The following is a 24,236-nucleotide window of genomic DNA, read 5'->3' as shown; positions in this document are numbered from 1 at the left end:
CTTGCATTTTATAATCCCAACTCAGGGATGGGGTCGCACAGAGTCGGACACGACTGAAGTGACTTAATAGCAGCAGCAGCAGCTTGTTAAACTGACTTGCTCAGGTCTTATCATTTATCTCTCTGGACTTCTGTTTCCTCATCTACAAAACAAAGGTAAAGCTTTAGACTGCTTATTTTTATAGGCTTATTAAGGTAATCCTTTAGACTGCTTGTCTTCATAAGACTTAAACAAGGACACGTAAGAAATCCCTTTGTAAACTGAACTCTAATCAGGATATGAGATATTATTTTTGGTTTAGAAAAGTTCAGAAATACTCAAGACCACTTTTTGCAGCAGGGGGAACACTGAATTTGGGGAAAAAGAAACTGTCATGTATGGGGAAAAGGATATGTGCAGATAACCACAGCCCAGGATAATATGCCAGGCAAAAATCTTTACTGATTTTGAAGTTCATAGGCAAGGAAGAGATTGGTCTGTTTGCGGGAAAGGACACTGATGCTTTGGAGGATGATAGGCTTCCTTTGTGGCTCAGCTGGTAAAGAATCCGCCTGCAGTGTGCGAGACCTGGGTTTGATCCCTGGGTTGGGAAGATTCCTCTGGAGAAGGGAAAGGCTACCCACTCTAGTGTTCTGGCCTGGAGAATTCCATGGACTGTATAGTCCATGCGGTCACAAAGAATTGGACACAACTGAGCGACTGTCACACACACACACTTCAGTGGAGTCGTGTACAAGTAGAAAAGAGAACATGGCAGAAAGTTTTGAAAGTTCAGTGTAATGCTGGGAAACTAGTCGAAGTACTGTCTTAGAGAAACAGAGTCAGGAGAGTGCATCTGTCAATGCCGTACAGTCCTACAGGCCGTGAGGGGCCGGTCCAGGGATCTTAAGCAGGGGAGTACTGTTTGAAGATGAACCTTTGTGATCCTTTATCAGGGTGAAGGATAGATTTGACGAAATATTGGAGGCAGGGCGCGCCGTCCCAAGGCTGTTATATTAACCTGGAGAGAAAATAATCAGGGATTTAACCAAAGCCTCTTAATTTGGGGTTCACAAATTAGGTTTCTGAATAGAGTTCAGGAGGCAATGAACTTAGAAGGTGAAAAATAACTTCTTTTCTACTAATGTTTTCCTGAAAGTTAGCATAAACTTCAGCTATGAATGTACCGATACGAAACAAACCACAGTATTATTTGTACCAGTTTTAACTTTTCATGGATAGAAATCACAGGTATTTTCATATCACATTAAATTTTTTGCAGGTGTCTTGAAATGTTACTTATACCACACATCATTACTTTGAAACTGTGGTAGGTCTGCTATGTTCAGTCCAGTTCAGTCTCTCAGTCGTGTCCAACTCTTTGTGACCCTGTGGACTGCAGCATGCCAGGTCTCCCTGTCCGTTACCAGCTCCCAGAGTTTACTCAAACTCATGTCCATTGAGTCGCTGATGCCATCCAACCATCTCGTCCTCTGTCGTCCTCTTCTCCTCCCGCCTGCAGTCTTTCCCAGCATCAGGGTCTTTTCAAATGAGTCAGCTCTTACGCATCAGGTGGCCCAAACATTGGAGTTTCAGCTTCAGCATCAGTCCTTCCAATGAACACTCAGGACTGATTTCCTTTAGGATGGACTGGTTGATCTCCTTGCAGTCCAAGGGACTCTCAAGAGTCTTCTCCAACAGCACAGTTCAAAAGTATCAATTCTTTAGTGCTCAGCTTTCTTTATAGTCCAACTCCCACATCTATACATGACTACTGGAAAAACTATAACTTTTGACTAGATGGACCTTTGTTGAGAAAGTAATGTCTCTGCTTTTTAATATGCTATCTAGGTTGGTCATCACCTTCTTCCAAGGAGCAAGCGTATTTTAATTTCATGGCTGCAGTCACCATCTGCAGTGATTTTGGAGCCTCCAGAAATAAAGTCTGTCACTGTATCCACTGTTTTCACTTATTGTTTACTGAGTTGATTTAAAAAGCACATACAGTGTTATCAAATCACATTTTCTTGTACTGTTTTGATAACTATATTTTAATACAATTGGTTTCTTTTAATTCCAGTGGTAATGAAAAGTAGCTGGTAGGTTGTGAGTGTGCAATTTGAAAGGAGGAAGGCACTGGAGCGAGGGTGGAGTGACATATTTCTGGGGTAGAAGCATTGGTTAGGCAAAGAATCAGATGTTGTTAGATCCACCGCAGATCGTTGAGGTCATTTAGTCCATTGTCTCCCCAAATTTTCACGCAAGAGATCTCTTAAATTGTTTTTCCGTTATGAATCCCATATTATAAAAATATTTTTCCTCAGATATCTTTGATTACTAATGATTTGCTGCCCTCCTCCCCTCATTTTTAACCAGGCAAGCAGCTTCTTGCTGTGACTCTTGGGACTTCCTCGGGACCTCCGCTGTGTCGCTCTTTACCCCTTATTTCGCCTCTTGTAGATTTGTTGTCTTCTACTTTATCCCAGCCCTGCCGGCCTCGTCTCTGCCACTTCTTAGAAGCAGAACCTCCTGTTACCTCGGGTTTCTTTTTTTTTAACCTCCCCAGCGAGTTGGGAATTTGAAGAGTGACTGATGCCTTTCAGCACCTTATTCTTTTGTCCCCCAACTCGGTCTTGAGCCTTACGGTCAAGTGGGAAAGTCGAGGCCTGGAGGGTTGGGCTGCAGCAGGAAGGTGGTGGGCTCTGGTCTCCGGAGACCCTGGGAGTTGGGAGAGGAGAGCGAGGGTAGGGAGGCCAAGGTGGAGATGGGAAGACCTGTTCCACGTTTGGCACTGTCATCTTAGGCTGTTACCGTTTGCTAAATTGCTGGATGCAACTCTGCTGAAGTAGTCTCTTTTCCCATTTTCTTTCGAAAGGAGTGATTGAGGGCAAGAGGAGAAGGGGGCGACAGAGGATGAGATGGTTGGATGGCATCACCGCTTTATGGACGTGACTTTGAACGAACTCCGAGAGAGAGTGAAGGACAGTGAAGCCTAACGTGCTGCAGTCCGTGGGGTCGCAGGGAGTGACTTAAGTGACTGAACAACAACAACGGAGCCAGTTGAAATTTAGGCAGTTAGGATAGTTTGTTTTTGTTTCCATAGTTCAAGACCCTACAGATGTGAGTTAAAGAAAAATGTGGAAGTGCTTTAAAAAAATGAAACAAAGAAGGATGATGTTAATTATATGACTTTAGAAAAAGGAAAGTAAGGCTGGAATGAGTTGATTATGTTAAAGTATTTAGACAGATGAACTTCCCTGGTGGCTCTGAAGGTAAAGAATTTGCCCTCAAAGCGGGAGACTTGGGTTCGATCCCTGGGTCGGGAAGATGCCGTAGAGAAGGAAATGGCAACCCATTCCAGTATTCTTGCCCGGAGAATTCCTTGGACAGAGGAGCCTGGTGAGCTATAGTCCATGGGATCGCAGAGAGTCAGATACGACTGAGCGACTAACACACACTCACTTTACTTGATACGTTGTACAAAAAACTTCAATAATTACTAGCTATTATTCTACTTTTATAATTGCTATTGCTGCTTAGAGCTTTGCAGCTCATATTCCTGGAATATTGTATTGTAGATTTTGGATTCAGAGTTCGATCTTCTTATCCCCAGGTATTGATTCTCTTTCCTTTAACAACAAGAAAGATGAATTGAGAAAACAATTTATTATATTGGCAGTTGTGGGTGGAGGGAGATTAAAGACCTAGCTTTTTTTTTTTAACCTCTAGCCTATTCATAAAAACAGCTGTTGAATATTCACTGAGTACAGAGTGAGGGGAAACAAACTTCAGCTTCAATAGTAAGTGGATAATGAGCTGCTGGTGATGTTTTAGAGGTCATTTTATGTCAAAGTAAGGAGATAGAAGGCATAATACTCCCAAATTGGCAAAACTTGTAAAAATGATTCTCACCTCAAGTGTTTTCCATGCATTCCATGTTATTGCAACACATTTCATAATTGGAATCTGTGCAAATGAATGTTCTTAAAGTATATTTCCTTGGTAGCCATTGGCATGTTATTTTAACATGGGAAGAAAAACATTTCCTTAGAAGTTGTATTTTAGTTTTACTTACTCATATTAAAAAAATTATTTAATGGCCAATTTGGCTAGATTTTAAATACTAAAATTGTGATACTTTTTTTTTTTTAACCGTGAAAAGAATCTTAGATTTAGTACCTTTTAAGAGTAAGTATAAGGAGAAGGAACTGAATGTGACGTCTGGTTTTTTAACTTAAAAATCAAAGTACAGTTAGCATCGGTCTTCAGTCACTTTGCCTATAAATTTTAGAAAAGTTCTGTTATCTGATTTTTGTGGATTAAAGCTTAAAAATTAATAACTTAAGACTTTTAAAGAATTTGAATAATACTATGTCTCTTTATCTGTTTTATTCAGGTATTGGGTAATAGGTTGGTAACTCCTTTTTCCAGGAGTGTGTTGTTGTGTGGGTTTTTTTGTGTGTTTATCACTTTATTGCTCATAGTTATATGCACTTAATACTTTAAAATAATATGAGTCCTATTAAGAAATCATATTGTGCTAATGCTTCATTTTTGAACTAAAACAATTACAGGTTTTGTATAATTGTCAATATATGATACATTTCTTGTTTCTTAGGATTTCTAATGAATGATTTGAAGTTATCTATTTCTACACTGTTAACTAGGGATTTTCTTTGATATGCTTAATCTTTATTTTGATCAGTGTCTCACCTTCTTTATATAAAATGTCTATTTTGTTATAAGGCATTATTAATTAATCAAAGAATTGAAGTGTCCTTGTTTGTAATAATTTAAAATTTTTAGCCAGGGAGGATGTGAAAATTGTGAGGCACAGACAAGGTGTTGAAATAAGCGTGGCGGTTTGTTTGTTGAGCCAGGCAGCCCCACACTTCTAACTTCAGTAACGCCCCAGGACGTTGCCCTGCATTTATGGTGATGACCTTCACTAATTAAGGAAAGGCAAAATTAAAATTTACATTCTTTAGGGGGGCTGAAAAACGTTAAATATTTTGTAAGCAGGTGTCTTGGAAATAAAACTAATTTCAATGCTTTTATCAGATAAGGGGATTGTTTCAAATACTTGAAGCTCTCTGAAGCCCCCTGCTTCTTGTGGATGAGAGATTAAAGGCCATGGCTGTGATGCTGATAAGCCGTCTCTTACACAGACATGGTTGGCCCCATTTGCAAACTACTGCTCTCAGTCTCCTTTCTTTCTATTTTTATTAGATTAGTGACTCGGTACATTTTCAGAGTCATTTCATTTACTTACTTGCGGTATGCCTGCCAGAATCGGACTCTTCTGAATCCCACTGCGTCTGTCGTATTGCTTGTGATGTTTCGTCATGATGACCGTATCACTCTTTCATTTCTGTCTCTCTCTCCTCACATTGTGCTTTCTTTTTTTGAGGATGTATTTTATGTTTTAAAAAACATTTATTTACTTGGCTATTCTGGCTCTCAGTTATGGCATTCGGAATATAGTTCCTTGACCCGGGATTGGACTCAGGCCCCCTGTAGAGGGAGCCCAGAGTCTTAGCCGCTGGCCCACCAGAGAAGTCCCCATGTGTGCTTTCTAATCCCAATGTTGATCATGTATTTTTATTTTTTATTTTTTGATAATGTATTTTTAAAGGTCATTAAGCAATGTAGCTTAATGATTAAAAGTGAGGATTTTATGCTGAATGCTGCGGCTTGGATTCTGACCTCATCAGCTTGACTGTGTGTGTGATCTTTGGTCAGATGCTTTGCGGTCTAGACAAGCCCTCTCCTGTGGCCTTGTCAGAAATTAAATGAGCGAGTGTTTATGTAATATGCTTAGTATGGGTCTGGCACAAAATGGTTACGTTTTTGTTTTTAAATTATTGTCAGACTCCGTGACAGCACCATTACTTGATTGTCTAGTTTCCTGGACTAGTTTGTAAAGTTCTTGAGAAAAGGAAGAAGGTGTGGTTGGTTGGTGTGTGTCTCTGTCTCTCTTCCCATCCTCATGCTTTGTGTGCAGAGATGTCATTCTTGTATTATGTGTTTCAGTTGTTTGAGACCTTGAAGGCCCAGGAGCTAGTAATTTTTATAATTATATTCAGGCACAAAATTAGGAGCCTTATGTGTAGGAGTGAATCACTCACGTCTTGGATATGATCACTTTACTCAGAATATGTGATGACTTTCTGTTTTTCTTCCCAACAATTGCCTAACTTTGTTATGGTTACTTTACTTCATTGAATAGGCAAAATTAGGTGCCACCATTTTATTTACGAATTTGAGGATTTGCAAATGACTGAGAGATAACCTTTATGTATCTTAACGGCCCACTGTGCTCAGTTACTATTGACTGATTTATATTTTTCCAAAGTGAAGAACAACTTGACTATACCTGTGTAGAGAACAGCTCATAGTAATTGGTTGCTTTGACCTTGAACAAAGGTTTCTGGGTTACTTTGTTTTCTGAAGGCTTGTTTTTTGAATCCATATCATCCGAAAGTTACACTTAGAATCAATTAAAAATCTTTTTTACGCCAAGCTTGTATCCTGAATGTTTTCTGAAGTATGCTATTTATGTACTCTTTTCTAGGTACTTAGGGCTTTTTACTCAGGTTGTTACGCCAGTATGTTCTCCTAGTTTGCAAAGTAAACTTGTACAGCTTTAGAGCAGAAAATTGGTTTATTTCATTTATACTGGTATAACTTTTTAAAAATATCCACTTATAGACTTTTAAAAATAACAGTCTTATAATTCACATTGCATGTAACTTACCCTTATTTTAAAGTGTACAATTGTGTTGTTTTTAGCATATGTACAGTTATCCACCTTTTACAATTAGTTTTAAATCACCCTAATCATTCCCCAAAGAAACTTCATACATATACATAAATGAAATTGTACAGTACGTGGTCTTTTTGACTGACTGTTTTGACTTAGCAAAATGTTTTCCAAGTTCAACCATTTGTAGCCTGCATCCGAACTTAATTCATTTTTATTGCTGAATAAAATTCTACTATATGGATAGACAGCATTTTATTTAATCCGTGCATCAACCAGTGGGCATTTGGATTGTTTCTGCTTTTGGGACATTATGAATAATGCTTCTATAAACATACATGTACAAGTTTTTGTGTGGAAATATGTTTTCATTTTTCTTGAGTTTTTTTTTTTTTTTTTGATGAACTAAGTTCTAAAGGAAAAGAAGCTGTGGACTACTTTAAGAAAAACCTTTTGTAGCTATTTAAAAATCCTGTCTCTCTTTTATTACCACGTACTAGGTTTTGCTCGGTTTGCTGCACTAACAGCTGACTTTAAAATCTCAGTAGTTTACAGCAGTGTGGGTTTGTTTCTTTTTTTTATTTATTTTTATTAGTTGGAGGCTGATTACTTTACAGTATTGCAGTGGTTTTTGTCACACATTGACATGAATCAGCCATGGATTTACATGTGTTCCCCACCCCGATCCTCCCTCCCGCCTTGTTTCTTGCTCAGGTTATGTTAGTTGCACCTGGCTGGGGATCTTCTTCAGTCATCTTCTCATTTCCAGGATTCAGGCTGAAGGAATAAACTCTTTTATTTGGGACATGCTTTTCTTCTGACTAAACAGAACTGGTAGAAACATGCAATGAAAGCATTTGCTCAGACCTGGCATTTCCACTCACGTTATATTGGCTTAGGCGAGTCGTATGGCAAACGCGAAAATCAATCAGGGAAGTATAACCCAACTGTTGTTGTGCAAGTCATACGGCATTGGGTGGGGATAAAAAGCCATCTTGCATGGAAGGAGGCATGGATAATTTGAAACAGAAATTCAGGTCGTCACAACTCAGAAGGAAATAATGAAACTTATGGAGGAGAGATGAGAAAAATGGAGGTGAAGCTCCATGTCTTTTGAATTTAAGGGAATATCTCAGGACTTCACAAATAAAGGGAAGTTTTAGCACTGAGGTCGGGATAGCCAGCTTCAAGCAATAGTATATAAAAGTGGGCCAGAGACCCTTGCAAGTGGATGAGAGTAGGGTTGAAGCAGAGATCCCATCATGAGTGTTACAGAATAAATTACTAAAAGGTAACAGAAGACTCTCTCTTCTATGTAGTCTTCTGGCCAGTCCCATCCCCTCATGACAGCACCTTATAAAGGTCCAAGTTTGTTGAAGAAATTAGGTTGTTTATCCTGTAGAGGTTCCTCAGTCTTGATTTGACTAATTGCATACCTGTGATATCATTTAACTTGTTCCTGTGACCCTGCATTTCCTACAGATTGGTGGTTAGATTTAGAGGTTTGAGTTCTTTGGCTCGGCTACCTCATAAATTGGGTTGCATATTTCCATTAAGGGGCACATGTCTATTGGTGGCCATTGATGGTTATTGTATAGATCTGTTAATTCATTAGGAATTGCAAAATGGTGATACTCTTTTTTTAATTAAATCTTTCTCATATTTAATTATTAAAATATTTTTGAGTAGAGAAATTTTCCTTGTCAACTATTTGTTACCCCAAAATGAAGTTTAATAAAAAAGGAAGGATAAATGTTCAATTTTTTTCCCCTTGTTTATCAGTTTTCAAGCTAACGAGTTGGTTCCTTAGGATCCTCGGATGATGGTGAGTAAGTTAATTTTAGTATCCTTTGATGAATTTGTGGATTTACAAATATTTAATGTTTTAGCCCATTGTTATCTAACAGACACTCAGATTGGCTAGTGAAAGACTCTTCAAGTTAGCTCTTACGTTTTCCTAACATGACCTTAGTTGCCCTTGATTGCTTCTTTGCTTTTTGGAATGATAAGACACTCCAGAATCATGTAAATGTCCTGATCCAGACCTGGAATCAGGCATTTGTTCAAAGAAACTTGGTGTTTAGAGACTATAGTCTGAGTGCTTGGTACTCACTGCTACTTGGTTTTTTAGCGAACAGTTCCAGGAAATGAGTTTCTGTTTTTGTTCTTTAATACCTAGGCACTGTGCTTGGTATTTAGATAAACAGATATAAAACATAGTCCCTGCTTTGTGAATAATTAAAGCATGGTGTTCAGTTCAGTTCAGTCGCTCAGTTGTGTCCGACTCTTTGCAACCCCATGGACTGCAGGACACCAGGCCTCCCTGTCCATCACCAACTCCCAGAGTTTACTCAAACTCATGTCCATTGAGTCGGTGATGCCATCCAACATCTCATCCTCTGTCGTCCCCTTCTCCTCATGCCTTCAATCTTTCCCAGCATCAGGGTCTTTTCCAGTGGGTCAGTTCTTCTCATCAAGTGACCAAAGGACTGGCGTTTCAGCTTCAACATCAGTCCTTCCAATGAATATTCAGGACTGATTTCCTTTAGGATGTTATAAGTACTAAAATATGTTGGGCTTTTGGTATAAAAGTTCATAGGAGGTCACTTCACATAGAAGAAAGATGGGTCTTTAGGAAGTCTTCCTCAAGGCAATGACATTTGATCTCAGCTTTGAGGAATAAAGTGAAGTGAAGGTATTATACTTTTGGAAACTGTTTAGAATATATATGTGGTATGCCTTCATCTTTACACCAGTATGAGACTCTGTTTCTTCATCTATAAATTTATAACACATCAGTATATATTTTGCCTCTTAAGATTTTCTCTGTCAATAACATTACTACAGGAAGCATTACTATGTGTTTACTCTTGTTCATTTGACCATGTATTTTAATAGGACAAAATTCCTAGAAGGGAAATGGCCATGTTTAAGAATGTGTGTATGTTAGTCTCTCAGTCATGTCCGACTCATCTGCAGACTCACGGACTGTAGCTCACCAGGCTCCTGTGTCCGTGGAGTTTTCCAGGCAAGAAATAGTGGAGTGGGTTGCCATTCCCTCTCCAGGGATCTTTCTGACTCAGGGATCAAACCTGGATCTCCTGCATTGCCGGCAGATTCTTTACCATCTGAGCCACCAGGGAAGCCCAGTGTTTGAGTAGATATATGTTAAACGTTGTTGTAGGTGCTGCCAAATTGTCATCAGAAAAGTTGATAGCAATTCACAGCTTTTACCAATGGGAGGCTAGTGACGATTTCTTCACACCCACAATAGTGTCTTTTAAAACTAAATTATTTTATTTTAGTATCATATTGTGTTGAGTCTTGCCCAGAATATCAGGAAGTTAATCTAAATATGTTTACCTCTTGAAAGTATGGAGTTAAAATGTGACATTTAAAATTTAATATATTTTCACTTTTGGAACCTAGAAATTTATTTTATAATGGAGCTTTGTAGTTCTTTACTATGGATCAATAATCATCTGTATTTTGAAAAGTAGTTGAAAGTCAGACTACCAAGAAATCATATACCCTGCTTCTGATCACTTGCAGGAAGAAAAAACTTCCTGATGTCACATTTCTCTCTTTTCTTTTTTTGAAATGTGATTTGGAGATACGGGTTAGAAAAAGAACATTTCTAAAGTAGTTTGGGAGACTTCTAATTTTATCAGACTTTTCTACTCTTGTTTAACATTATTACCTCTATTTATGGTGGCCACTTGTGTGATCCATGAAAATGTTATTGTTCAGTCCTTCAGACCCCATAGACTGCAGCACCTCAGGCTTCCCTGTCCTTCACTGTCTCCCAGTTCAGTTCAGTTCAGTCGCTCAGTCGTGTCCGACTCTTTGCGACCCCATGAACCACAGCACGCCAGGCCTTCCTGTCCATCACCAACTCCCGGAGTTTACCCAAACTCATGTCCATCGAGTCGGTGACGCCATCCAACCATCTCATCCTCTGTCATCCCCTTCTCCTCCTGTCCTCAATCTTTTCCAGCATCAGGGTCTTTTCAAATGAGTCAGCTCTTCACATCAGGTGGCCAAGTATTGGAGTTTCAGCTTCAACATCAGTCCTTCCAGTGAACACCCAGTACTGATCTCCTTTAGGATGGACTGGTTACAGAGTTTGCTCAAATTCATGTCCATTGAGTCAGTATGCTATCTAACCATCTCATTCTCTGCCACCCTCTTCTCCTTTTGCCTTCAGTCTTTCTCAGCATCATGGTCTTTTCCAATGGGTCACCTCTTTGCATCAGGTTACCAAAGTATTGATGGATAAACCACAAATCAATTTATGTGTGAAAGCAGAACATTTATGCTTTTTCCTTTTAGGTACTTTTGACTGTATTATTTTAATTTAAATAATTGGTACTTTCTGAAATTATGTTTTATTCCCTTCTACTTAAAAATAATCTGTGAGTCCTACATAGATGTCAGTCTAGATTTTAATATTATTTAAATTTTCCTGTTATAAATGTATAATTTTATCAGGTTACCATACCCAGAGAACTTTCTAAAATTATCAATGGTGTTGAAAAAAGAAGATAAGGAAAAGAATAAGTAAAGAAAAGAAGGGAGAGAAATCCATACAATTTTAAGTCATGGTCCTTTTTTCCTCCTTTAAATAAGAAAGCTAATACTTTTATCTGACACTGCTCTCGAAGATGAAGCTGTTTTCTAGACTTATATTTTAGTTAGAATCACACAGTTTTAAAACAAAGAAGACTTAGTATTGGGGTTATTCAGGCAGTACTGTGGTGAGTTACTTGTCTGAGTTATTTTTAATTGTTTAGATCCTCCCACCACCGGATTTTGGACTTAACCACTTCGAGCTTGGTGTATAAAAATGTAATTTGTTGTGCTTTTTTTTACATTTTAAATGCTTATTTTTATTTACTAATTAGTGTTAAAAATGATCTTTTAGCTTGTTATTGTAGATGAAAACCTTCCTTTTTGATTAACGTCATTCAGACTTGGTATTAGAAGCAACTTTTTTATTTGGAAATTAAGCTTGCCTCTCAAAGAAAAAGTAATGATTACTTTATGTATTATTTAAAAATAAAATCTCTATTAGGGCAAGGAATTTCTGCTAAGTTGGATTTTTTTTTCTTTTTTCTTTTTTAGTTTAGAATGAATTCTCTTTTGTGGTGACACATAGCTGTTTCTGAAGTTGGCAAGAAAACTTCCTCTGGGGACTCTCAAAGGGAGTGTTGTGGCAGCTCTCTGATTCAGCTGCTTAGAAAGCTCTCTGAAAGTTGCCTTATTTGTCTGGAAAGAGTCTGGAGCCCAAACCTGTTTTTTCCACCGAGGAGGATTGTAGCTCTAAGCTGCTGTCGAAAACAGCCATGAAAGATTCTGTGATGATAGTGTGAAATACAGCAATCCAAGGCATAAATTTAAATTGTGTACTCCAAACCAAATTTTCAGACCCAGTTTTAAAAGAAAAAAGTTGGGGGAGGGGACGGAGGGAAGCCTTTCTAGTATGGATGGGCTTTGGCAGTATTTATATTGATATCCAGGTGGCCCTAGTGGTAAAGAACCCGCCTGCCAGTGTAGGAGATATAAGAGATGCAGGTTTGATCCCTTGGGTTGGGAAGACCCCCTGGAGGAGGACACGGCAACACACTCCAGTATTCTTGCCTGGAGAATCCCATGGACAGAGGAGCCTGGCAGGCTACAGTCCTCAGGGTCGCAAGAATCTGACACAACTTAGCAACTAAACTATACAGTAAAATGGGCTTCCCTAGTGGCTCAGTTGTTAAAGAATCTGCCTGCAGTGTAGGAGACTCGGGTTCAATCCCTCAGTCAGGAAGATCTCCTGGAAAAGGAAATGGCAACCCACTCCAGAATTCTTGCCTGGGAAATCCTATGGACAAGGCAGCCTGGCAGGCATCTGTCCATGAGGTCATAAAGAGTCAGACACGGCTTAGTGACCACCACCATCAGTACACACTGCCGCCATACGGTAAAAACAAAGCGACTGCTGGGAAAAAGCAGGACTCTTCCTAATGTTTATTAAGAACACAAAGTTCTCCTTGACAGTGTTCTTGAGGACACTGTGTAATGTAGTGTGAAAAGCATTTTAAACCACATTGCTTCAAGAAATGAAATCAGTTTTTTGTAGCATTCCACAAAATGGCCAGTGGAATCCCATCCATGATGAATTCCAGTGAAACCAGCTTTATGGGGAGCCAAGATGATAAATGATAAATGATGATAAATGATAAAACCCCACTTCCCAGTAGAATTCATTAGAGATCTTCCCATCTTGATCCTTCCTCTCCTCCATTTCTGTAATGACTTCTTCCTCTAACCCTCTGTTGCAGATTAGTTAGTATAACAGATAAAAGAGAAATTTCCTTATAGCTGTTACTGTTGGCCAAAAGAATTTGATTCAATTTTGTTTTCTATGGTTTGTTTCCAAAATAAGTATTTCTTAAAATGTCAAAATGTCTTAAATGTTTAAAATACCATAGTCATCTATTTCCTTAGAGATTTTGATAATAACCCCCCTCTCGCAAGTTTTACAGTAACTAATGGATTATATGAAGCATCTGCAGATAGTTCTCCATAAAAACACTGCTTTGTGTGAAGGTTTCCCCAAGTATTGAGCAGCAGTGAATTGAGATTTTATTTGCTGGCAACTCACTGAAATACAGATCCTCTGTGTTATGGATTGAATCTGAACTGTTGTTTAGTGAAGCTTATGTTAAGATTCACATTCTTTGGTGAAAATTGATGCCTAACAAGAATAGGACATTTCCTCTAATTCAAGATGAGCCATGGTTAAAGCCAAGATTCTTCAGAAAAGAATTTTAATTACTGGATTGCTTTTCTGTTAGTGTGTGTTGCTTTCTCAGTCGTGTCTAACTCTCTTAACTCCATGGACTGTAGCCTTTTGGACTCTGTCCATGGAATTCTCCAGGCAAGAATACTGGAGTGGGTAGCTATTCCCTTCTCCAGGGGATCTTCCAGAACCAGGGATTGAACCTTGGTCTCCAGAGAAGCCCACTTTTCTATTGCTGTATAATAAATTGCCACAGTTAGCAGCTTAAAATAACAGATACATTATCATCAGTTTCCATGATCAGGAGTCTGGGTAAAGTTTAAGCCGAGTCCTCTGCTCAGGGACTGACGAAGCTGCAAATCAGAAGGGTTGACTAGGGCTAAGGTATCATTGAGGCTCTGGATGTTCTTCCAAGTCCACGTGTTCGTTGGCTGAATTCATTTCCTTCTACCTGTAGAACACAGGTCAACTTGCATTTTCACGGCCAGTAAGAAAGTCCTTGATGTCTGGACTTTCTTTTAAAGGGCTTACCTTATCAGGTAGACCAACCTGGGAAAAATCTCCCTTTTGATTAATTTAAAGCCACCAATTAGGGACCTTAATTATATCTGCAAAGTATTTTCACCTTTGCCATTTACAACAACATAATTGTGGGAGTGATATTCCATCACCTTTGCTATATTTCATTGGTTAGAAATAAGTTGTGAGTCCTACCCACACTCAGGGGAGAGATGATTGTACAAGAACATGAGTCATTGAGGGTCGTGGTAGAATTTTGCCTACCAATATTACACTGTCACCTACTATAAAAAATTTAAAAAGCTTATTTACCATTACGCAGACAATATTAACGGAGCTTAAAGCACAACAGTATAGTCACCCATAATCCTGTCAGCTGATGAATCAAAATGTTTCCCTTTGGCTGTGTGCAGACATTAATTTTATAAGGAACTTACAGAGCAGAGAAATAATTTCCTATTGCTTTCCATTTAGAAAAAACATTTGTTTTATTATTTGCATGATATTTATTATCTGTCACTTTTAAAGAATGAAATTGTCTTAGGTGACTGTAGTACTGATTGTCTTAGGTTAATCAAGGTACAATTCACAAACAGTAAAAATCATTGTTCTCTGTGTATAGTTCTGTGAATTTTGGTAAGCACATGTATATGTGTAACCACCGTCACAGTAAAGATGTAAAATATTACCTTGTGCCATTGATGAGACTAGCCTTCCCCCCACATCCTAGACCTTGACAATTACTGGTCTGTTTTCTGTCGCTATAGTTTTGCGTTTTCAAGAATACTGTATAAATGGTATCCTGCACTTCAGAGCCTTTTGGGTTTGGTTGTTTTCAGTTAGTACAATGCGTCTGAGGTTGTGTAGTAGAGGAACAGCATTCCTGAGGCATAGTAAAAATACATGTTTTGTCTTTGTCCCTGGTTCCTGGTCTAGGATTCCTAAAAACTCTTGAAAGGAACATACTCATAATAAGCTTTTTTTAACCATGCCTGACTTTATGCACTCTTGGGCCCTTGATAGCTTCAGGTTGGGGGCTGGTTGTCAGAGGAACCAACAATGTGGTTAGAGGTTAGAACTTTCAGTTCCATCCCTGGACCTCCAAGGAGGGAGAGGGTTTGGAGATTGAGTTCAGTTATCAGTGGCCCATGATTTAATTAATCACTTCTACTAATTAATAGTAGAGCCTGCATAAAGGCCTTTAAACTGTGGGGCTCAGAGGGCATCAGATTTGAGAAACATGTTCACTTGCTGATAGGGTGGCACACTCAGACTCTGTGGAGACAGAAGCTCCTGTGCTCAGGACCCGCTGGACCTCACCCTCTGCGCCTTTTTATCTGACTAATTGCTTGTATCCTTTATAATAAACTAGTAAGTAAGTATTGCTTTCTCTGTGATTTTGTGAACCATTCTAATAATTTAATGCACCTGAATGGGGGTGGAGTTTATGGGCGCCCCTGTGACCTTGTAGCCAAGCTGAACAGAAATATGGTTAACCTGGGGACCCAATACTTGGAACTGGCATTTGAAGTGAGGGCTGTCTTGTGAGACTGAGCTGCAAAGCCTGGGGGAGTCTAATGCTGACTTGAGTAGTTAATGTCAGAATTGAAATGAATTCTAGGACACCTAATTGGTGTCTGGAGAGTTGGAGAATTAGTTGGTGTGAGGAAAAAACCTCACAGATTTGATGTCAGAAGTATTTTGAGTAAAAATAGCTCAGTTGTACCTAAAGCTGCCTAGGGGTTGACCTTGTCCAGCTCCTGGGAGGTAACCTGTAAGCCCTGGAATGTCCTGCTTAATAAGGGTGTCTTTGTTTACTTGGGGGCCTTTGACCACCGTAGGTTGCTTTTCCTGACAGTGTGGCTGTGTGTGGTATCAGTTTGACCTGTAGAGGAGCTGGAGACTAAAGTTAGCCATGCAGATAGTTAGCCCTACCTATGTTTCAGACCTCAGATAAAAATGCTGGACATTGAACCTCAGGTGAACTTACCTGATTGCTTGTATTCATACATATTATCATAAGCTCTCGGGAGAAACAAGCGCTGTGAAACCAACTCCACTGGGTGGGGACAGCTGAAAGCTTGGTGTCTCCTGGACCCTGCGTTAAGCCCCTCTTCGCTTTAATGATTTTAATTTGTATCTTTTTCCTGTATTAAACTATGACCTGAGAAAAGGTCTTGTTTGAGTTTTACAACTCTCAGTTCAGATCAGTCGCTCAGTCACATCCAACTCTTTGTGACCCCATGGACTATATAGCATGCAAGGCCTCCCTGTCCATCACCAACTCCCAGAGTTTACTAAAACTCGTGTCCATTGAGTCGGTGATGCCATCCAAACATCACATCCTCTGTCATCCCCTTCTCCTCCCACTTCAATCTTGCCAAGCATCAGGGTCTTTTTCCAGTGAGTCAGTTCTTCGCATCAGGTGGCCAGAGTATTGGAGTTTCAGCTTTAGCATCAGTCCTTCCAGTGAATATTCAGGACTGATTTCCTTTATGACGGACTGGTTGGACCTCCTTGCAGTCCAAGGGACTCTCAAGAGTCTTCTCCAACACCACAGTTCAAAAGCATCAATTCTTCAGTACTCAGCTTTTTTTATAGTCCAACTCTCACATCCATTCATGACTACTGGAAAAGCCGTACCTTTGACCAGACAGACTTTTGTTGGCAAAGTAATGTCTCTGCTTTTTAATATGTCATCTACGTTGGTCATAACTTGTCTTCCAAGGAGCAAGCGTCTTTTAATTTCATGGCTGCAGTCTTGATATGCAGTGATTTTGGAGCCCCCCAAAATACAGTCTGTCACTGTTTCCACTGTTTCCCCATCTATTTGCCATGAAGTGATGGGACCAGATGCCATGATCTTAGTTTTCTGAATGTTGAGTTTTAAGCCAACTTTTTCACTCTCCTTTTTCACTTTCATCAAGAGGCTCTTTAGTTCTTCGCTTTCTTCCGTAAGGGTGGTGTCATCTGCATATCTGAGATTATTTATATCTCTCCCGGCAATCTTGATTCCAGCTTGTGCTTCATCCAGTCCGGCATTTCTCTTGATGTACTCCGCATATAAGTTAAATAAGCAGGGTGACAGTATACAGCCTTGATGTACTCCTTTCCTGATTTGGAACCAGTCTGTTGTTTCATGTCCAGTTCTTTTTTTTTTTCCATGTCCAGTTCTAGCTTGTTTCTTGACCTACGTACAAATTTCTCAGGAGGCAGGTCAGGTGGTCTGGTATTCCCATCTCTTTAAGAATTTTCCATGGTTTGTTGTGATCCACAGAATCAAAGGCTTTGGTGTAGTCAATAAAGCAGAAGTAGTTGTTTTTCTGGAACTCTCTTGCTTTTTCGATGATCCAAAGGATGTTGGCAGTTTGATCTTTGGTTCTTCTGCCTTTTCTAAATCCAGCTTGCATCGAAGTTCACGGTTCACGTACTGTTGAAGCCTGGCTTGGAGAATTTTGAGCATTACTTTGCTAACGTGTGAGATGAGTGCAGTTGTGCAGTAGTTTGAGCATTCTTTGGCATTGCCTTTCTTTGGGATTAGAATGAAAACTGACCTTTTTCTGTCCTGTGGTCACTGCTGAGTTTTCCAAATTTGCTGGCATATTGAGTGCAGCACTTTCACAGCATCATCTTTTAGGATTTGAAATAGCTCAGCTGGGATTCCATCACCTCCAATAGCTTTGTTCGTAGTGATGCTTCCTAAGGCTCACTTGATTTCGCATTCCAGGGTGTCTGGCTCTACGTGAGTGGTCACGCCATCATTATTATCTGGGTCATGAAGATCTTTTTTGTATAGTTCTTCTGTGTATTCTTGCCACCTCTTCTTAATATTTTCTGCTTCTGTTAGGTCCTTACCATTTCTGTCCTTTATTGTGCCCAGCTTTGCATGAAAAGTTCCCTTGGTATCTATTTTTCTTGGAGAGATCTCTAGTCTTTCCCATTCTATTGTTTTCTTCTATCTCTTTGTAGTGATCACTGAGGAAAGCTTTCTTATCTCTCCTTGCTATTCTTTGGAACTCTGCATTCAGATGGGTATATCTTTCCTTTTCTCCTTTGCCTTTCCCTTCTCTTCTTTTCATAGCTGTTTGTAAGGCCTCCTCAGACAACCATTTTACTTTTTTGTGTTTCTTTTTTGGGGGATGGTCTTGGTCACTGCCTCCTATATAGTGTCAGGAACCTCTGTCCATAGTTTTTCGGGCACTCTGTCTATCAGATCTAATCCCTTGAATCTGTTTGGTCACTTCCACTGAATAGTCGTGAGGGATTTGATTTAGGTCATACCTGAATGGTCTAGTGGTTTTCCCTACTTTCTTCAATTTAAGTCTGAATTTGGCAGTAAGGAATTCATGATCTGAGCCACAGTAAACTCCTGGTCTTGTTTTTGCTGACTGTCTAGAGCTTCTCCATCTTTGGCTGCAAAGAATATAATCGATCTGATTTCAGTATTGACCATCTGGTGACGTCCATGTGCAGAGTCTTCTTTGTTTTTTCTTTCCGTTATCAAATAATCCTTTTATTTTTCTTTTTCCTTCGCCATTCTTAACTAGCTGGGCACTCCACTGCACCACTGTTGATGTCGTCTATGATGTCATGAGGGTGGTGGCCATCAACATTGCAGCCCACAGACGGGGAGGTCCCCAGGATCTCTTTAATGGTTCCAGAAAGTTCTCTAGCTAGAGACGGATGCCGCATCTGCTGGGCAGTGTTGACAATCTTATCAAAAGTGATGTTTCCACTGTGCTTAATGTTTTTCTGCTTCTTTCTGTCTCTTGGTGGTTCTTTGAGGGCTCTGATGATTGGAGCAGAGGCAGAAGGTACCACCCCAGTCTGGGCCTGTCTGTTCTGAGTGGTCAGTTTCACTGTAATCCTCAGACCCTGCCAATCACCAGTTGCCTTGGCAATGTCATCACTGACCTTTTTTAGAGACAGACCCAGGGGGCCGATCTTGGGGGCCAGGGCAGACATGGCACTGACTTCCCCACCGGTGCATGTCAGGTACATGACTTTGATCTCGTTAGGGTCGAACTTAGGCAGCATGGTGGAGGTGGCTGGTGTTGGATGAACCCAGATTCGGGACAACTGAAGAAAGTTGCACCTTGGCCTCCTCCAAGCTGAAGGCAGAGTCTTCTCTTGTGTTGTTGGAAGAGAGTGTTTGCTATGACCATTCTGTTGTTTCCCATTCTATTGTTTTCCTCTATTTCTTTGTACTGATCACTGAGGAAAGCTTTCTTTTTTTTTTCCATTTATTTTTATTAGTTGGAGGCTAATTACTTTACAATACTGTAGTGGTTTTTCCCATACATTGACATGAATCAGCCATGGATTTACATGTGTTCCCCATCCCGATCCCCCCTCCCGCCTCCCTCCCCATCCCATCCCTCTGGGTCATCCCAGTGCACCAGCCCCGAGCACTTGTCTCATGCATCCAACCTGGGCTGGTGATCTGTTTCACCCTTGATAGTATACTTGTTTCAATGCTGTTCTCTCAGAACATCCCACCCTCGCCTTCTCCCACAGAGTCCCAAAGTCTGTTCTGTACATCTGTGTCTCTTTGTCTGTTTTGCATATAGGGTTATCATTACCATCTTTCTAAATTCCATGTACATGTGTTAGTATACTGTATTGGTCTTATCTTTCTGGCTGACTTCACTCTGTAAAATGGGCTCCAGTTTCATCCATTAGAACTGATTCAAATGAATTCTTTTTAATGGCTGAGTAATATTCCATGATGTATATGTACCACAGCTTTCTTATCCATTCGTCTGCTGATGGGCATCTAGGTTGCTTCCGTGTCCTGGCAATTATAAACAGTGCTGCGATGAACATTGGGGTGCATGTGTCTCTTTCAGATCTGGTTTTCTCGGTGTGTATGCCCAGGAGTGGGATTGCTGGGTCATATGGCAGTTCTATTTCCAGTTTTTTAAGGAATCTCCACACTCTTCTCCATAGCGGCTGTACTAGTTTGCATTCCCACCAACAGTGTAAGAGGGTTCCCTTTTCTCTACACCCTCTCCAGCATTTATTGCTTGTAGACTTTTGGATAGCAGCCATCCTGACTGGCGTGTAATGGTACCTCATTGTGGTTTTGATTTGCATTTCTCTGATAATGAGTGATGTTAAGCATCTTTTCATGTGTTTGTTAGCCATCTGTATGTCTTCCTTGGAGAAATGTCTGTTTAGTTCTTTGGCCCATTTTTTGATTGGGTCATTTATTTTTCTGGAATTGAGCTGCAGGAGTTGCTTGTATATTTTTGAGATTAATCCTTTGCCTGTTTCTTCATTTGCTATTATTTTCTCCCATTCTGAAGGCTGTCTTTTCACCTTGCTTATAGTTTCCTTTGTTGTGCAAAAGCTTTTAAGTTTCATTAGGTCCCATTTGTTTATTTTTGCTTTTATTTCCAATATTCTGGGAGGTGGGTCATAGAGGATCCTGTTGTGATTTATGTCGGAGAGTGTTTTGCCTATGTTCTCCTCTAGGAGTTTTATAGTTTCTGGTCTTACATTTAGATCTTTAATCCATTTTGAGTTTATTTTTGTGTACGGTGTTAGAAAGTCTTCTAGTTTCATTCTTTCACAAGTGGTTGCCCAGTTCTCCCAGTTGCACTTGTTAAAGAGTGGTGCTTTTTTCCATTGTATATTCTTGCCTCCTTTGTCAAAGATAAGGTGTCCATAGGTGCGTGGATTTATCTCTGGGCTTTCTATTCTGTTCCATTGATCTATATTTCTGTCTTTGTGCCAGTACCATACTGTCTTGATTACTGTGGCTTTGTAGTAGAGTCTGAAGTCAGGCAGGTTGATTCCTCCAGGTCCATTCTTCTTTCTCAAGATTGCTTTGGCTATTCAAGGTTTTTTGTTTTTCCCATACAAATTGTGAAATTATTTGTTCTAGTTCTGTGAAAAATACCGTTGGTAGCTTGATAGGGATTACATTGAATCTATAGATTGCTTTGGGTAGTATAGTCATTTTCACAATATTGATTCTTCCAATCCATGAACATGGTATATTTCTCCATCTATTTGTGTCCTCTTTGATTTCTTTCATCAGTGTTTTATAGTTTTCTATATATAGGTCTTTCATTTCCTTAGGTAGATATACTCCTAAGTATTTTATTCTTCTTGTTGCAATGGTGAATGGTATTGTTTCCTTAATTTCTCTTTCTGTTTTCTCATTGTTAGTGTATAGGAAAGCAAGGGATTTCTGTGTGTTAATTTAATATCCTGCAACATTACTGTATTCACTGATTAGCTCTAATGATTTTCTGGTAGAGCCTTTAGGGTTTTCTATGTATAGGATCATGTCATCTGCAAACAGTGAGCGTTTTACTTCTTCTTTTCCTATCTGGATTCCTTTTATTTCTTTTTCTGCTCTGATTGCTGTGGCCAACACTTCCAAAACTATGTTGAATAGTAGTGGTGAGAGAGGGCACCCTTGTCTTGTTCCTGACTTTAAGGGAAATGCTTTCAATTTTTCACCATTGAGGATAATGTTTGCTGTGGGTTTGTCATATATAGCTTTTTTAATGTTGACGTATGTTCCTTCTATTCCTGCGGAAAGCTTTCTTATTTTGGGAAAACTCTGTTAACCTTTGCCCTGCTTCGTTCTGTACTCCAAGGCCAAATTTTCATGTTACTCCAGGTATTTCTTGACTTCCTACTTTTGCATTCCAGTCCCCTGTAGTGAAAAGAACATCTTTTTGGGTGTTAGTTCTGAAAGTCTTGTAGGTCTTCATAGAACCGTTCAACATCAGTTTCTTCAGCATCACTGGTCAGATCATAGACTTGTATTACTGTGATATTGAATGGTTTGCCTTGGAAACAAACGGAGATCATTTTGTTGTTTTAAAGATTGCATCCAACAACTACATTTTTTATTCTTTTGTTGACTATGATGGCTACTCCTTTTCTTATAAGGGATTCTTGCCCACAGTAGTAGATGTAATGGTCATCTGAGTTAAATTCACCCATTCCAGTCCAGTCCATTTTAGGTCACTGATTCCTAGAATGTTGACATTCACTCTTACCATCTCCTGTTTGACCACTTCCAATTTGCCTTGATTCATGGACCTAACATTCCAAGTTCCCATAAGTCTAGTTAATCATTGAACCTGTAGATGCCTTGGGGACCCTGAACTGCAGAGATTCATTCATATTATTTCATATATACTGCTAAGTGGCTTTCCAAAGTTTCTTCATTCTCCAGCTGAGCTGGTAGTTTCTAGCTTTTGGCAATTACAAATAAAACTGCTGTGAACATCTGAGAACAGATTTTTATGTGAACATAGATTTTTATTTCACAAATACCCAAGTGATAGCTGAATTATCTGAACAGTTTAACTTTATAAGAAACCATCAAACAAGTTTGGAAAGTGGTTGTACCATTTTGTATTCCTCCCAGCTACTACTGGATGAAAGTTCTAATTGCTCCTCATTTTCCTCAATATTTGGTATTGCCAGTTTTCATTTTCTTTTAATTTTAACCATCTTAATAGATGTGTAATAGTATATCATTATAGTTTTTCTTTACATTTCCCTAATAACCAGTGATATTGAGTGTCTTCATGTAGTTGTTTGCCATTTGTATTTCTTACTTGATAAAATATCTCTTCAAATTTTTTGCTCAGTAATTTTGTTTTTTTTTTTTAATTAAGTTTTGAGAGTTCCCTAAATTTTCTGGATACCAATCATTTATCAGATGTGTGGCTTGTAGATAATTTCTCCTAGTATATGACCTTTGGAATTTTTAACTTCACTAGTGTATAATTTTGAATCTTATGGATTTTAAGAAATCTTAGCCTCAATCAGTGTGAAAATTGTCTGTTTTATTCTTAAAGATGTTTAGCTTTTCACATACTTGAGGTTTATAGTTCATTTTGAATTAATTTTATTATTTTTAGTATATGGTGTGATGGATGAAGGGTTTTTTTTTTTAATGTATGAATGTCTAATTGTTCTAATTATTTATTCTTTTCTCAGCTCTGTTAAGTCTGAACCTACCAAAGACTTTAAAAATTATTTTTAGTGCAGTTCTTGTTTTGAGCATTTCAGTTTGACTCTTTTAGCATTTCTGTTCAACCCTTGTACTTTCTGTCTCTGACTTGCCATCTATTATGCATATTGTTTTTCTGCTCCATTTGAGCCTTCATCATTATTCATAATAATTTTTAATTTCTTGGCTGATAGTTCCAACATATGACTTACATGATTTGCTTGCTTTTCAGATTTTGTGTAATGTAGAATTTTTTTGGAAGGAGGGTAGGAAATTACTTTATTTGAAGGAATAGTACAAATCAAATAACTTGGATGGATGTATTTGTATAAATTATAAAAAAGGTAATGATAACCCAGCATGCACGCATTACCTCGGTGACCAAGGAAACCACCCCCATGGTGAGGCCTACACTTTTCGATCAAATGCCAGCTGTCATTTGCATGCTGATAGAGACTGAAGTATATAGTATTTATGCCAAGGAGTAGGCATGACTCTTGTTCTGTTAAATTGTTAGTATGGGGAGTTGAAGCAGGCTTGTCTGAAGTTGATGATTTATGGTTTTTTTTGTTGCTTTGGTTACCTTCAGTGTATTGTCAACTCTAAGTACTTCTGTCTTCACTTCATGCTTAAGGTGAGAGTTGATTTGCTGAAAAGTTTAACTCAATGTTTTTACTCCACCTTTATCCTTAAGCCTTACTTGTACATCTGAGAGTCAGAGAGGTTCTCTCTGTACTCTTGTTCCTTCTCTTTTAGTAGAGTGGTAATGCGTGTTACCGGGAGCTTGTTTGCCTTGTGGTAGGCTCGAGGCCCTGGGAACTATTTAGCCTTGTGGTGGTGGGCAGCAGACCTTATTTTTCATCCTAGACCAGTGTTAGTTTCAGACAGGCTCTGTGTTTTTCTCTTCTCAGTAATCCTGCTTTTCCCCTGTTAAATGGTTGACCTCTGTTGTTTGGGGCCAGGATGACTTCCTTTCCTTCCCTCGGAGGTAGACACGACCTTCTCATTTGAGGGAATTATAAAAGTTTGAAACATAAAACCACCAGAAGAAAGTACGGAAGAATACTCACGTATTTTCCAAGGATGGCTTAAGGTTGAAACGAAGATTTTGGCTTATTTGTGTCAAAACTTTAAACTAGTGAATATCAAAAAGTGCAAGTGGGGAAAGAAACATCCATGCACATTTAGCTGTAAAAGTAAAG

The 24,236-nt window shown here is 39.2% G+C and overlaps 2 protein-coding genes across 2 annotated transcripts in view; one reads left to right on the top strand and one right to left on the bottom strand.

Moving 5' to 3' along the window:
• The window catches only part of JMJD1C (jumonji domain containing 1C), a 302,277-nt gene that overhangs the window by 7,157 nt on the left and 270,884 nt on the right, over nt 1-24,236 (top strand). The gene's annotated exons all lie outside the window — the stretch shown is intronic.
• On the bottom strand, nt 18,588-19,100 carry LOC122709555 (60S ribosomal protein L12-like). Its single transcript, XM_043927026.1, has one exon. The coding sequence runs from the start codon at nt 19,083-19,085 to the stop codon at nt 18,588-18,590; it is 498 nt and encodes a 165-aa protein (XP_043782961.1). The 5' UTR covers nt 19,086-19,100.

The sequence above is a fragment of the Cervus elaphus genome, chromosome 15 (genome assembly GCF_910594005.1).
Source record: "Cervus elaphus chromosome 15, mCerEla1.1, whole genome shotgun sequence".
NCBI classification, from domain to species: Eukaryota; Metazoa; Chordata; class Mammalia; order Artiodactyla; family Cervidae; genus Cervus; species Cervus elaphus.
The sequence above is the reverse complement of the archived record's forward strand: the minus strand, read 5'-3'. Positions and strand labels throughout refer to the sequence as shown.